General features: G+C 33.1%; 2 protein-coding genes across 7 annotated transcripts in view; one reads left to right on the forward strand and one right to left on the reverse strand.

The window, feature by feature from the left end:
- The window catches only part of raskol (Ras GTPase-activating protein raskol), a 449,557-nt gene that overhangs the window by 83,125 nt on the left and 349,013 nt on the right, over positions 1-17,419 (reverse strand). The window contains exon 1 of one of the 6 annotated variants that reach the window (XM_029309093.2): positions 441-3,116. The exons of the other annotated variants lie outside the window; for them this stretch is intronic. Coding sequence (XP_029164926.1) covers positions 441-1,314 — 874 coding nt within the window. The 5' untranslated portion in view covers positions 1,315-3,116. Of the gene's footprint in view, positions 1-440; positions 3,117-17,419 lie in introns of those variants that run through there. 6 annotated transcript variants of the gene reach the window in all.
- On the forward strand, positions 3,057-16,101 carry LOC146721747 (uncharacterized). Its single transcript, XM_085486339.1, has 4 exons — positions 3,057-3,377; positions 14,066-14,256; positions 14,813-14,973; positions 15,200-16,101. Exons 1-4 carry the CDS (start codon positions 3,057-3,059, stop codon positions 16,099-16,101), a joined length of 1,575 nt encoding a protein of 524 aa, XP_085342465.1.

A 17,419-nucleotide genomic window follows, 5' to 3' on the forward strand; every position in this document is an offset into this window, starting at 1 on the left:
TATGATTCTAAACCAAAATTATCTGAGAAATATTTTCGATAATTTAGTAAAGATAATATTTTTTTCCATTCAAGATACACATATATAGATAATACATATTTTTATTATCTATATAAAGATGACGCTAAAGTTTTATCTAGTTGATTATCTATAGGCCGATTTTTCCGACTTACCGATAAGTTTTACCTGACAGGTAGCATATTTTCGTCTCTTTTCAGGTAAATTCTAAAAAAGGATACAAAAATACGCTACTTTTAAATTTTATTTAGATAACAGCAAACACTGATTATAGATTAATATAATTTTAGTGTCCCACAATCTATGCAATATTTCTTATAATTACGCTATAAACACAACACGCTTAATATATCCGATCGACAACCTGAAAGATCCAGAACTCATCAAAGCGTTGTGACAACAAACCGGAAAGACCCGTTTACCTGAATGCACTCCGCCATCGATGTCGGCGTCTTCAAAGACGGACGCTTCGACGCATTCGTCATCGGGGACAGGATGATCCTCGGTGGTCTCCTCGTCCTTGAATCTATCACTATTAGCACGAAGATCCGTCTTTTCAACCGGGTTGCAGGAACTATCGACGGACGTCTGTCTTCCGATTCGCACGAGCGTACTGTTGCTCCTCGACAGCTTCGTGCTGTGAGTTCTCCGAATCAGCAAATTCGTGAAAGTCGTGCCCTGCTTGCTCTTCTGCTCCTGATGACCTCGGGAGGACCCGGTCTTCGGAGCCTCGATGACAATCCTCGTCGCAACGGACTTCTCTTCGGCGTTCGACAGCTTCTTCCTGCATCCCGAATCGTCCTCCACTTCGAAGCAGGACATGGTATTGTTCAGACGACTATCCTTGGCTCTGCTTCCGGACTCTTTTCTGCCGGCGAACCTCTGGAATCGTTCAATCGTCTTAAAGGATCTCGTCCTTTCCACCTTCCTCTGTTCACCAGCTTGACCCCCAGCTGGCATCCTGTCGCACTTGGACGCCTCGAAGATCCTCGTCAGCGACTGAACTTTGCCTCTCACCTCGGGCAAACCGGCGCTCTCGTCCGCGTTTCTCCTCGCGGTCGACGAGAAGCCATCGTTGTTGCTCAGGGTCCGTGTTAAGGGACCGCCGTTCGCGGGCGCCTTGGACGTGCTGCCGATCGGGAAGGTGTTGCAGACGAATTTGTCGTTGTCCGCCGAGTGACCCTTGGTCAGTTTGGCGACCGACTGTCGGCTGACAGGAGCCTCGCCGCCGTCCAGTGGCACGTAGAATGTGGACCGCCTCTTGGGCGACTCCTCGGGATCTTCAGCCGTCAGCATGTCTTCGCATCTCTCGAGCAACGGCGCGATTTTTACGTCACCCGATATCGGAACCAGCTGTCAAAAGTCCGACTGTCATCGGACTCTATCGTGACGTTTACAGCGCGATCGATTTATTTGTGATGATTGATAATAAATATTTCCTCTTCTCTCTACGACGTCGAATTTTGATCAGATATCACGTTGTTAACTCGAATTATTGATAAGAACACTGTGCTCGCACTGTTATCGCACCCTGGGTGATACTACGTTTCGATCACTTGACACGAACAATTCTCCCCTTCGATTCATTCCTCATCGTCGCGTGTTTGCGTATCGGGTGTTTCTGCTATGCGATCTGCGTTCGAGATCTCGTAGCAACATCAGAGAGAGAGAGATGCAGGACTCCGGCCTTTGAAGACGCGGATTAATCCCAGAATCGGGTGCACACAATATCTCTTCGAGGTCGCGGTGTAATAACAATGATTACGTATCTCTTTCCTCCTTTCGATCGGATCGGTTTTCCATGACGACCCTTTCGAGAGGTCGCCGTGCACCGACTCAGCCTCTCTTCGGAATCCTTCTTCTGTCCCTTTTCTCCCTCCCGGCACCCGGCGCTAAATATAACCGGACTATCGAGCAGCGCGCAACCTAGGCCGAAGAGAGCGAGAGATGGAGAAAGCTACGACGTACACTAGACGAATATCATCAGCTGACTGATATCGTGAGGCGTTGAACCGTGAACGCGCGACCACTCTTCATCATTTCCCTCGCAAAGTCGAGAAGTATTTTCTCTCTTCCAGCTATATTTTATTTCAACAATAATCGAATTCTTGATGTTGCCAATCAATAATAGAAGAGATAATTTTTTCGACCAATACTGGCTAGTTAATATTTAATTTTTAATAAATCACAATGTTTCGACCGTCAGTTTTGGTCCTTCTCAAGTGTACTTGAAGTTAAAAACAGTGAATATTGTGTCATCAATTTTTTTTCTACTTTATATTATTTTCCATGAATTTCTTTTCGTTATAAAAAATATCGATAAAACACTAGATGCAGATTGCAGGTGCAATTGGTCGAAATTGTTGGCAAAGTCAGAGATTTACGATCGCTCCGGATCAGTCCAGGCGATTTATGGGAGCGGGATTATAAAATTCGTGGGACCAAAAAAAAACTGAATACATTTTTGAAACACCAGAATCGCACGAATGATCACCCGTCATCGATCATACAAGCGACGTCACATCCGGTCCGCATGTTCTCTCTTCAACAAGTTGTGACGTCACTTCGAGGAATCGTTGTGAGTTTGCGAATTCCGACACGTAATAATTTCTTCTTTCCCCGAAGAAGAAGAAGAGGAGCTGATGATCAGCCCAGCATCTCGCGAGATGACGAAGAAGGAACTTTCTTTCGCACCTAGACGCACTTCGGAGAACTTTTAACTCGAGAACTCGCAAGAACTCGGGAACTCGAATTACAAGCGCGCGCGCGGAACTTTTGAACTCGAGAACTCAGGAATTCAGGAACTCGAGAACTCGAATTATAGGCGCACACGGAACTCCGACGCGATCGCGAGTCCTCGAGCGACTGTCGGAGAAAAGTAAGAGGTGTTCTCTCGTGAGTCACGGCGGATCCGGCTCTCGAGAGATCACTCTCCTCTCTCACGATCGGTCCAGACTCGCGCGCGAAGATTGTTTCTCCTTCTTTCTCTCTCTCTCTCTTTCACCAATCACGACCTGTGATCCACCCGCGCGAGCGAGATGGGAGCGCGTTTTTTCTCTACGAGCGCGAGGAGAGCGAACACGATCGACCGCACCGCGGACGGAGACCCGACTATCTGGATCCAACGAGCCGGACCTGATCCAAGCGTGCGCGGCCAGCGCGCTCTGTCGGCGTCGGTCTTCTTTGAAAGGAAGAGAAAGAGAGATAAAGACAGACGGAGACAGAGAGAGAATCGGCGACGAGTGCATGCTATGCTCGACCAGACTTCCAGACTTTGGAAGTGCTTGGTCTCCATGGAATGTAGAGATATAGTCTTCTATACACATAGAATGCCTGGAGAAGGAAAACATTGGACGATGGTTTGAATCGCGCGAGAGCGAGAAATCGAAAATTCACGTCTTTTTTATTTTCAAGACAAAAATAAATTTGAGAAATATGTGATACATAGAGCTAACAAAAAGAAATTATCATATTTTTCTAAAAAAAATGTGATTATTTCCGCGAGCAAAAATAAAACTTGTTTATTTTACTCGCGGAAGCTAAACAAAATTTTTACAAAAAATAATTCTTTCTTAATTTATAAAAATGTTATATAATTTTATCTACCATATATATACACGGAAGGAATTTTCTCTTAGAATTTACCCTGAAAATCATGGTAATTGTGGGATAATATGGTGTTGGAAGAATTTTATAAGAGCTTCTCTGATTAATATTTCTCACAATAAAAAATATTAATAGGTACATAGTAAAATTAATCGAGTATATTTCATATCTTATTGTGCTAAATAATAATATTTTTATTGTGATAAATATATTAATCAGAAAAACTCATAAAATTCTTCCAATGGCAGATTGCGCATTGCGCACGATTACCATGATTTTCAGGATAACTTCTAAGAGAAAATTCTCTGTGTATATATTGTAACTTTTGAGCGAGACAGTTCAGAACCAAATTCAAGTCGAAAATAACTCTTGAAAACCGAGAGAAAAATGCAAGAGATGTTGTCAAAAGAGCAAAATTCATCGAATCTTTTGCACAAGTTACAAAGTAGAATTTTCTATTTTTTTTAAATGATATTACAGCTATGTGAAAGCGTATTAAGATTGGCGTTTCTGGTAATTAAGGCACAATGATAAACCCGGAGAGGTATAACTTCAACTTCAGCGAGATATCTTATGTAATCAAGCGCGCTAATTATTATGGACATGCGATGTAAAACGTTTCCATCATTTGGAAGTTTCGATTTACGCCTCCAGGAGATTACATGCATCAAGGAACTATGTGCGCAGCTTCCGTGATATTACACGTAAGCATGATAATATCCGATCGCGCGTAGATAAGAAAAAATAACATTTACAAACAATCTAAAACGAGAAAAAGGTCGCATGAGAACCAACTGTAATCTTGACAACGCGATGATCCTGTGTTTTTTTTTTATTTTACGATGTTGACTTACTTTACGATGTTATTTCCGATACGGATCGATTTTATGACACGGAGATTATTTCACTGTCTACATCGATGCGGCGTGAATTTCGTGATCTTTAATAAAAAAAAAAAGTGGCAGCGATTTTCTCCGGCAAATTATGCATGCCCGAGAAAATCTCTATGACTCAACCGGATCACGTCTGTAACTGTTTCTTCACCATCCTCCTGCCTCTTTCGCGCCGCTCCATTTCGAAACTCTAGCATAAAACCGATAGTTTATGATCATAATTTTCATTCCGCGAAAACCGCAGAGCCGCCGCGAATGAAAGCGGAAGGAGATAGATGTCAACGACCGATATAACAATGTTACAAAGTTAAATAATTGCTAACTTTTCTTTAATTTATCTAATTAATATTGCACATTTGTGTTAATGATTCTAGATGGGAAAAAAATTTTATGTACAATAATGCCTGTATTATTATTTTATATCTTCTTTTAATTTTTATCTTCTAAGGTTCTAATTTTTTTTTATTGTAGTAACTTACACACACTGTAAAAAAAATATGTAAATAATAAATGTAAAATTACATGATAAATAATGAAAAGGTAAACATTTCTATTATTTATCATGTAATTTTACACTTATTATTTATGTAATTTTACATATTTTTGTGTAATATATTACATATTTTTTTACAGTGCAGAGAGAATTTTCTTTTATAATTTACTTTGAAAATCATGGTAATCGTGGGACAATATAGTATTGGAAGGATTTTATGAAAGTTTCTCTGGTACCACAATAAAATATAAAATATGTTCGATTAATTTTACAATGTACATTTTAATATTTTTTATTGTGCTAAATATTAATCAGAGAAATCTTATAACATTTTTTCGATACCACATTGTTCCACTATTATCACGATTTTCAGGGTAAATTCTAAGAGAAAATTCTCTGTGTATTATTTATTATTTAATAAAAAGACTTAGAATTTTTATCGTGAAGATTAAATTACTAAACCACTTTATACTTTATAATTCTACGTAAAATCATCTTATTTTTTTAGCTTTGATTAATACTTATTATCTAATAAAATAGTTATAATTTTTTCAATATTTTTTTGTTGAAAAATTAGATAGCAAAGCTTAACTTTTTGCCGGTGTAAAAATTCACATCATCAAATTCTTGTATGCAAATGTAAGAAAAATGCGCTAAAATCCACCAAGTGAAAAGGAGTGAGAAAAGATGCTGGCCAATAAATAACGTCGGCTCAACGCAAAACGTTCGGATCTGAAAACGACGCTTGCGTCGTCCCTTGAAAGCCTAAGACGGCTTAAGGCGATTTATACGACGACGTCGAGACCAGCTCTTTCCCAATGACAAAAAAGCTCTTTGCAATTTCGGATACTTTCGTCGATTGAAAGCCAAGTTTCATTAAAACAAGAGCGCGTTTCAAAAATGTGTATACTTCACGAATTTAAATTAAAAAATTTCTCGATTTGTTCAAACTTCGGTAAAGTCATTTTAATTTACAGAGATATGCGTGGAATTTTTATCTCATGGTGTTTTTTTTGTTGGAAACTCTGTTGTTGGGAAAACAACAATCTCTTTCGATCGTATTCGACGAACAATATGTGTATCCTTTTTAATTAATTTATTCCAATTACAATCGGAGAAAACGCGTGCGTGCAAAAAACGCACTTCGAAATGTGCGTCGAAAGTAAATTTGCGCGAAAATTTCACTTGACGGTTCGTGTAACAATTTTCTTTCGATCTCTTTTTCTTTTTATTTTTATTGAGCAATTAAGATCTTGTTTACGAGGACAATAAGAATAAATAAGGATAAATTCAAACATTTATAAGAATATAATTTAATTTTGTGCAAGACTATTTTAGATTTAAAAATTTTAGACTTTAATTATGTTTTAGAATTTCTACCAAACAATAAAAATATTTTTAATGTTCTCGTAAAACAAATCTAAAATCCTGGCACATGTCATAAATCAGAAATATAAATCGCGCAAAATAAGAGGGCGTAGAGTGTTAGATAAATTATTTTATATCAGTATATAGACTAGAATATTTATTGTTCCTTGCAGCGTGCTTTAAAGCAACGCTACAGGGCGATTCCTTTCACTCTTGCGATAACTAGAGCCAGTTTGATTTTTCTATCAAATTAGATTTATTGATGTCGCGTATAATCGTATTGATTAGAATATATTCGCATGCATAATCAATGACGCATGTTCACAATCGGTTAAGTGAATTACAAAGAAATAAGCTGTAAGTTACACCCTTGGCATTTAACACGGCATATCTTTCGCGATACGTGTTTTATAAAACGTAACTCTGAATCGTTCAACTATAACTTATGAAAGAATTATCTACACTCTACAATAAATCATTTAAAAATCTATATAAAATATATATAATTATATTAATAATAATATTGTAAAAAATATATATTTAAAAAAATATCAACACTGAAAAAAATTATGACTAATTTTTGACTAAATTAATCAATATTTATTTGTTGTGAAAAGGATTTTTCTTATATAAAATATTTTTCACATCAAATCAATATTATTAGTTTCAAATAAATAATTCCTTTGGCAGTATTGAAATAAATACTTATTTAAATTCAATTTTTTTTTTTCAGTGAATTTATTCTTGTTCAAGGACCTACATAACTTTCAAAAATATAAAAATTAAAAAATATTTAAAAAATTAAAAAATAAATAATTTAAAAATTTCTAAATTTAAAAAAAATTCAAAAATTATAAAAATTAAATAATTTAAAAATTTCTAAATTATAAAAATAAAAATTAAATAATATAAAAATTGAAAAACAAACAATTAAAAAATTTAAAAATTGAAAGAGTTAGCTTTTCTATTTCTATTGTCAGCTTTGGCTTAACGACAAACTGCATTCCTATTTTTATCCGAATTAGAAGTGTCTGTAGAGATTTACATTACGCAATTTCCGCGTGTCGAGATCGTTTGCGACACGGTTAATTGTAATAATACGCGGGATCCGGCGCTGGCGCTTTCTTCTTCGGCTGATTGACACGCGCGACGCCGCCGCCTAAAATGAATAATGACCCGGAGAGAGCGTTTATACGGATGCAATTGCACCGGCAAAGCGAGCAATAATCTCGAGGATCCTCTACGCGCCTACGCACAGAGAGAGAAATTTCATTTCGCGTGGTATATACGATTCGTATTGCCTCTCACAGATTTATTGTAGTGAATATAGCGGCACGTTTGCCCAGAAAATTCCTGTAGCGAGAGGGAAGATTGATTTTGTTATGGACTTCCTGCATATCTGGATGGCGCCAGCTATATTAAACATTTTTACGTTTGACAGACGAGGAATGCGTATTATTTTCGACGGAAGAAAAATTCTTGCCGCGTGTGTTGGAAACTTTGCTCCGAAATGTCAGAAATTTATAGAAAAGAGCACGATGAGAGGATATCGAATTTCTTGTTCCAGTAGGGGTCTTTTGTTGAGCACAGTGTAATTAACATATTTTTACGACGGTGCTGCCCGGGGAAACATTGTTAAAAGCACGTTTTTTTTACTGCTTTCGAAAATAGGTGTCCAAGCACGTTTTAGAGATTCGTCATCCATTCACATAAAGAATATCAATGAATTTCGAGGAATCTGCACTCTTAAACGAGTTAGATAACGCGGATGCAATTACTATGATAAAAAAATAATGTACATATATAATACATTATAGAATAATATAAATGCAATAAATTTATATATAACACATACATTATATATTCAAAGTCGAATTAAAAAATATTAAATCAAAAATTTATTTAAGTGAAACTGTGTTTGAGTGAATCAAAAAATAAACTAAACGTTTTATTTAACCGATGAAATCTACAGAAAAAAATGTTTGTTTTTTTTCGATTAAAAACAGCTCGTTGATTTATGTAGATTTATAAATTTCTCGCAGAATTTGAATGGGAAAAAATAAATTTGCGGTTCCTCGACAGACACAAAAATTTGTAATTGACTGTAGCAGATTACAAAATCGGGATCTTGTGGAACGAAACGATTAAATATTAAATATAACTTTTCGTACGTTATCTTTATGAAACGAGATTCGATGCGAGTATCGAGGATTATCCAAGAATATGACTTGACATTTAAATACACATTAGAATACAGTTGTAATTATCAATTAGTTTAATAACACATCAACGATGATTAGGAAATAAGTAAGAGGTAGAAACCCGTTGCTTAATATAAAACATGTAATCTTATGAGAGACGCTCTTTCGGTGCTCACGTAATGAATCATATTTAATGATGAGAAAATGATGATTTAATGATGACTTTTCCAAATATTTTTGCAAATAATCACAGACATCTCTTTTCAATATTTATTAATTATAATTATTAATATTCATTAATTTATAAATACTATATTAATAAATATCATTAATTATTTTGTTATATAATAATTATGAATAATCCTGTTATATAAAAAAATTAATAAATATTAATGATTATATTTCTTAATAATTATTAATTATCTTATGATATAATAATTATTAATAATCTTGTGATATATAAAATTAATAAATATTAATAATCATAATTATTAATTTTTTTACGTAACATAAGAACTCGCACGGTCAATTAATAAGAAAAAATACACATTCCCGATCTATGCAACGTAATTATTAGTCGCGGCATTGTACAAAGATGCGGCTCGACTGACTATACATACCACTAAACATCCTCTTAACGGCGGCAATTAACGTGGCGCTATCTTAATTCCGGTTCCTTACTGCACGCGGGGGATAAATGTCGGATTTATAGCGAGATTAAACGGCGAAGAAGGGAGAGAGAGAGAGAGAGATGAGCATTGAAGGAACAAGAATTACGTGTGGGAAGACGAGCGATTGCCTCAACCGAGAGTGCGTGTAGGCGAGATCTCAACGTAAGTCTCTTTTTTTTTATTTTTTCTTTCTTTGTCTTTCACTCTTTTTACAGTCATCTCTTTATGCCTTGACAGCGAACGAAAGAACGATGACGACGAAGACGCTCCGATGACAGACTACAGTAATGATAGCGGTTGAGAAAAAAGCGACAAAGCCGATTTGTTTCACTCAAGTCTTATATTTAACTTCGAGCTCGAGATATAAATAGTTTATGGAATCTTCAGAAAAAAGTTTGATAAAAATTTTAATATTACATATATTAATATCGTAATTAAAAATAATACAATATTATATAAATATAAATAAATATAATATTTTAAATTTTAATATATCATAAGTCATAAGTGCTACATATCTCTATTTTAACTATTAATATTTTTATCAATATTATATATTTATATATATTAATATATATATTAATATATATATTTATATATTATTTATATATTTATATTTATTAATATATATATATATATATATATATATATATATATATATACTATATATGTCATAAATATTTCTATCTTAACTATTAATATTTTTAAATGTATATTATGGCTTTTGAAATAATTAAATACACATCTGGAAAATGAAGAAAAAATTATAGATCAATTACAGTAATATAAAAATCTGCATTTCAACTAAAATTTATTTTTGTTAATTTTATTAATTTATTAACATGATAAAATATTTAAAAAATTGATTGATTTCATAACTTATTCGAAATCAACACCGGATGATCCTTTGATACATAAAACTATGGATAAATTCTTGTTTACGACTGTCGCATGACAATCGTGTCAGTGCAACTGTTGTTCCCGTTTCTTATAAAAGATTTTCTTTTTATGCTCGAATGTGCAAAGTCGTTTTTATCCATGTTCTATCGTTTATGCGTAACAAAACCGCATAGATGCTGTCTGTTGCGCTGTTTGGACAAACATAGCAATATATTTAACTGTTTACTCGACTTTTGTAGTTAAATACAAAAGACATCTCAGAAAGAATTTAAATAAATCAAGATTAATTGTAAAGATTGCTAAAATTATTTAATAATTTTTAATAAAATAAAATATTTAAATTATTTAATAAATTGAAAATTATAAAAATAAATAAAATAAGGACGACTAAATAACAAAGTTGAAATTAAAAATTTATTTGCAAAACTCACTTCAAAAGGCATCATTTTATCACTTTGGATCAACTTCAGGTAATCACCAAGTGTCAAAATTTCAGTTACAATGCACAAAGTTTTGGACTATATAAAATAGAGAAATCACCGGTTTAAAGGGATCTCTGGGAGTTAACAAAGAGATAACAAAAGTGGAAACGACAGATTTATACGAGATGACAAAAGTTCCCGAAAAGACCGACAAAGTTACCACCATTATTAACCTGTACGTTTAGCACTCACGATAACTTTTGTCTAGAAGTCCATCTTCTCTCGAGTCTGGAAATTAAATCGGAACAGAATGAGGAATTTTGCAAATAAATTTTTAATTTTAAATTTATTATTTAGTCGTCAATATTTTATTTATTTTTACACTTAATAATTCAAATATTTTATTTTTTATTAAAATTATTTATAATTTAATGAATTATATAATAATTTAATAAATTAAATAATAATTTTATTTTTATTTTATTTTTTTATTCAAATTATTTTATTAAAAATTATTAAATAATTGTAACAAATCGTCATGAAAGCACTATATAAGGGTGGGAATGACAGGTCGCGTAAAAGATGATATATCGTTAAAAAATGATGTCTCTTTAGCGATAATGAATTTTTTACACGGTGCATCGAGACCATAAATGATCCATTAATGTCCTACCGAAAAATCGCCACATCATCATCGTCATCCCCCTCGTTATACAAATGATTATTCATTACCGGGCCGCCATAAAGTGGACGCGTTAGGGGCGCACAGTCGTATGAAATCGAGCGAAAGAATTTCTACCAAGCCGAATCGTACACAGGGCAGCTGTAACGTAACATCGGTACCTCCTTTTTACCGTATATAGGGGAGCAGCGAAGCGATTTGCATATGTCTGCCGGACATTGGGTACACCGTACTTATTTCGGGATTGAATCGATGAACGGACAGACGGACCAGTTTACCGACCAGTGCAAAATTCGACAATGTGAATCGCATTCGTGATCACGTACCGCGAAGCAACTTTTGCGACCGGCATTGTTGCCAATTATTCCGGCCTTACACCTTAATAGTACCGATTAGCATAATTACGCATACCACTTCCAGTCATTTATAAAGAAATCAAATGGATTTTTTTTTGTCCCTCTCCAGAGTGTAGCTTAAAATTTTATATATAATTTTAGAATTTAATTGAATAATGAAATTTATATATAAATTTAAAAAATTTTATATATAAATTTTATCATTCGAATTTAATGCAATTTTATAATTCGAATTTTATGTATCTCTTATCTTTCAGTCATTTATAAAGAAATCAAATGGATTTTTTTGTCCCTCTCCAGAGTTTAGCTTGAAATTTTATATATAATTTTAGAATTCGGGTTTCATGAAATTTATATATAAATTTTATAATTTATATATACATTTATAATAAATTCAATGATTTTTATATATAAATTTTATCATTCGAATTTAATGCAATTTTATAATTCGAATTTTATGTATCTTATCTTATACACTGCAAAAAAATTGTTTAATTATTCAAATAAATATTTATTTCAATAGATTTTTATGTATCATTTATTTTTGATATAAGAAATCCTTTTTTCGAAACAGATAAATATTTATTTGTTTCAAACAAATGTGTAAATGGAACTATTAAAAAAATATTTATTTGAATTCAATAGTTTCTTTTTTCAGTGTATTTTTTCAGTTTTCATATACATATATATTTGATGGTACATATTTTTTTTAGGCAAAACCCGAAAATTGAAATTACGTCCCACTTTTACGATAAAATTGGCAAGTTGAAAGCTTCGCGATCTCGAGTAAGAAAATTAATTCTAATTATTTCATGATAACTGCGATATATAAACGTTCAGAAAATTATATTTCTCTCTTCCAATTAGCTTAAAATAAACTTGATGTGTACAAATTTATTATTTAGTCGTCAATATTTTATTTATTTTTTTATAATTATTAAATTATTAAATAATTTCAATATTTTATTTTATTAAAATTGTTTTATTACAAATTATTAAATAATTGCAAAGTATTAATGCTAAATAAAGACTCAAGAGTCTTACAAAAATTCGTTTAATAAATCGCGAAATTTTCTTCGTCTCAAAAAAAAAAAAAAAAAAAAAAAAAAAAAACTCGCAACCCGTCTCCGTTAATTCACAATAAAATTCGCAGCCGTAAATGAGTCATCAAGAGGGAGATTCCTCTTTTTCCTGCACGTTTTTCGCGCGTCTCCTCCGCGAATGAATTTTCTCTCTACAAATAACTGCACGTCTCTCGCGCGATTGTTTTCCTTTTTTTGTGTCTGTCCCATTCTGTGTTTCTCTCTTCTCGCTTCCTTATCCGTCTTCTCCGTTCATTAACGCGCGTCCATGAATAAATACCATGAAGTCGTCACTTCGTCACGCGGTATTTTCCGGCCGATAATTGAAATGTCAATTTGTCACGCAATCGCAAATAAATTGCAATTGCGCTTGTCGAACATTAATAATAATCGAATAACACTTTTCTGTTAAAATGAGCCAATTATAACACTTCCTACTTAAAACACCACAAAATTTCAATAATAAATATAAAATATTTTAAGGGGATTTAGTAGGTAAAAACAAGTCGAAAAGTCCTAATAAACATGAGTCTGCAAATAAACCGTTCTTGAGATATTTTTAATTCAATTTTTTTATACTTTTTATAATTTTTATTGTTTGTTTAAAATTTTTATTTTTATTATAATTTATGCAGAGAAATAAGTTGGTATTTTACCTTATCTTAAAGAAGATGCTCAAAATGACCTCCTTCCATGTTTATGCAGACCCTGCATCTTCGTAAAAAGAATATTAACAATCAAATTAACATTTACATTTACATTTGCGGACTCATGTTTATTAAGACTTTTCGACTTGTTTTTAGGCATACTAAATCCCCTTCAAATATTTTACCCTTTTTAACACCCTGTATAAGACGTTGATGTAGAAATTTCTAAAAAATTTCTTGTCGAACGTTATCCAAAATAAAAAAAATCTCATACATTATTTAACAATGTGCCATTAAATGTGAACTAAAAGTGCAACCAAGTGTATACATATTGAAATGTCGTAAAGAGTCAGAATTTGTGTAACGGCAAGCAGATGTGTTATTCAGAAAAAATATCTAGATTGGTTAACAAGCCAGCAAAAGTGTGTAGTCCCTGGTCTATAAATGGCCGAGCGATACAAGACGCGAGTGTAATTCGAGCTTGAGCATAGCACAATATCGCGACCTTGAAAACCTACTCCGCAAAGGTCCCGCGAATTTTTGTCGATCGGAGAGACCGCGACATTTAACATCGGAATTTATCGGCAAAGACGTGTCCGTGGAAATTTTCGAACAGAGAGATCTTAAAGGGCTTAAATTCTTCCACCCTTTCGCCCATCGAGCTAGGGATAAAAGCTCGGGTACACGCGATACACGACCTGTATGTAGTAATTCGATCCCCGATAGTCTCGCGACCTTGAATGCCCGCCGACCACGTTGCCCACCTGCCATCAGCGTTCGTGTTATTTGCCGGGATGCACCGTGCTAGAGTGTCGGTTGAAGGCTGATCGACCGGTGGTCCGGGTCGTCCAGGTGCCCGCCCAAGCGAATTCATGTCTATCTAAGAAAGCGAGATCAACATCCGACTCGTCTTCGAGGTACGAGACCGCGATTTCAACTAATGTACAATATTTCAATTAAAACATTTACTTAACATCTTGAGGAACCACCAATATTATTTTAAAAAATAATTTATATATATACATATTTTTTTAATTTAATCTTTTTATAATATTTTAAATCTAATTAATTAATTTTTATTTTAATTGAACAATACAATTTTATTACATATTTTTTTTCATAATTTTTGTGATATATAAGATAATAAAAAATAATTTATATATATATATATATATATATATATATATATACAATTTTAAATTTAATTTTATTATACATATTTTATTTCATAATTTTTGTGATATAAGATAATAAAAAAAAAATATATAAATGATGTAAAAGAGAGAGATAGTTTTTAATAAAAAAATAGAAATATAATTATAATTTAAGTAATATGTAATTGGTCCGCAAGATGTTACTATTTTTTATATAAAGTATCTGATATATTATTTTTATCTGTAACTAAATTTAAATGGATGGAATCAAATACGAAGCTCGACAATTTTTTCCGAAATCGATTTCTTTTATCTTCAGGGTGACCTCGCGACGCGAAGACTTAAAGAAGCGAATCAGCTCGATTGATGTTTGTTCTCGGGATAAAATAGCCGAAAAATTCATCTTACTTCCAGCATCCGACATTCTAAAATATCAAGACTGCACCGATGATTCGGTAACTCTGACTGACGAAATATCAATAGAAGCTATTTCTATTACTGAAAAAATTATTGAATTCGAATAAGTATTTATTTCAATACTGCCAAATAAATAATTTATTTGAAATTAATAATATTGATTTAATGTGAAAAATATTTATTTGATATAAGAAAATCCTTTGCAAAACAAATAAATGTTCATTTGTTTCAAATAAATGATTTATTAGGCAATATTGAAATAAATATTAATTTAATAATTTTTTTCAGTGTACGAATCTAAAAATCGACAAAAGCAGAAAACAGCTCGAAGACACAAAAATATATTGTCCGACACCAAAGAAAATTTTGGAGATATCCTACTGTGATGATAAATCGCGTAATCAACCAGTGATTTTCATCAGTTGCCCACCGACATCCCGCAAAAAATCTTCGGCAAACATTATTCAACGTTCATCAAAAACAGCTGATTTACGTCAAAAAAAATCGGAAGTGACAGCTCCTTCTTCAACCTGCGAATTCGCATATCCAGAGCGGAAAATCGATATTTCCTCGAAGATAAAAGTTCCCTTTTCTCAAATGACATGTGAAAATTACCTCGATTCTTCCGAGATATCAAGTTTCTCGAAGAAATCCTCGAAGAGATCCAGGACGGAGATTTGTCCAGTCAGCTTCTGCCAGCCAGCACGACAATCGGCAATCAAGGAGAGTCTTTGCAAGGATCTCCTTTGCGCGAAATCTTCCTCTACATCAGTCGCGACGTCTTCGTCTTCGACTTTCGTCGGCACGGATCAACAAAGTCTCGACGAGGAACAACTTCAGCGTTCCGAAGCCTCGGAGCGGATTCCGCGAGCAAAATCCGTGAAATCGCACGAAGCAGCCGCGTGTCAGAGATCGGCGACAGCCTTTAGACAAGCTTGCTTAACCCAACGCGACAGAGAACATATTCCTGTTTACCAACTAGAGAAATACGAGAGCTGTCGGTCGAAAAGAAATGGTCTGCAGGACGAATGTGTTCCGCCAGCATTCTTGCAAACTGTCTTGAAAGAGAGGCAGCGACGAACTTTGGACGACTGCATCGAACGTAAACGGAGTGTAGATCGATTAGACGAAGATCGAGATCGAATGAGCGAATCGACGAATCGAACTGAACTTTTATTTTATTTAGGATAATAATAAAAATTGAGGTATTCATGTGAGCGAAGAAAAATAATTAATAACTATCTCTAATTGTTTGAGAATAATTATGCACGAAGAGAGTATATCACGTTTTATTAAATTGTTAATGTATTTAATGTGAGATAATATACTTTCTTCGTGTCTTTATGTATACTAAATGTAATCACGAAAATGTGGAAAATAAAAAATATTACAACATTATTGCATTATTTTAAAATAATTAGTGATTTCCGTTCTGTTTTATCGACAAAATGTAAGGTTAGATAAATTATAAATCTATTTATTAGCTATACCGATTGTTTTTTACTCGAAATTAGAACGGTTCGCCCTTTGTTAATATTAATACTTTAATTTGTACAAGAAAAAGACTTATTAATCTGGGGGCGAAGCGTTCTAATTTCGGATAAAAAACAATCCGTATAGTAGATTTCTAGCTGAATCTAACCTAACATTTCGTCGATAAAACAGAAATGAAACTTAGGGTTAGCTTAGGATCCTCTTAAAATTCTTATAATTAGTATGTCTATAAATTATCGCGATTAAATTTAGATAAAAATAAAATGCGTTTGCAAATAATTGTAAACATATTCGAGATTATTTAATAGTAAATGATAACGATCGAAATATTGTGCTTTCAGGAAAGTGATGATTCTAAGAGAGGTCGAGGAAAACAAACGCCGAAACCAATAGTGTGCAATGTTAAATCGCAAAAATCATTGACTCGCAAAAAGAGATGCAAAAAAATCAAATCTAGAGAACTGCTGGGAGGAATACTTTATACCGATTGCGACTGTTATCGTCGAAATGGCCTTCAACATGATTGTCCGCGCACTTTATGTGGCAGTATGCATATGAAACGTCTAAATAACAGAACAAATACGGTCTAATATCGAAATGGTCAAACAACTACAATTTTCCAAACAGATATTGCTCGAAAAAATTCGATTACAGAAAACCTAGCTTTTCTAATTAATTTAATCTTGATTATTTAATTTTTATTCAATTTAATTTAATTTATTTAATTTATTTAATTCTTTAATTTATTTAATTTTTCTATAATTTTGGCAACTAAGACAAATATTTAAAAAATGTTTACTATATATATTATATTATACTATAATAATAATAATTCATAAAATCATGATAACGTTATAATTAATATCTGGTGAGACATTAGAGATATAATAACAGTCTTACTAACATAATTTTTACACGAGATAATAATCTAAATTTTTTGCTAATTTATTCTTTTTTTATCTACTTATTTCACAATAGAGGAACCCTGTAGGACTAAACCGTGGCCTAAGTGTGA

Source organism: Nylanderia fulva, unplaced genomic scaffold (genome assembly GCF_048542155.1).
Source record: "Nylanderia fulva isolate GAGA-0341 unplaced genomic scaffold, ASM4854215v1 Scaffold42, whole genome shotgun sequence".
Classification (NCBI taxonomy): Eukaryota; Metazoa; Arthropoda; class Insecta; order Hymenoptera; family Formicidae; genus Nylanderia; species Nylanderia fulva.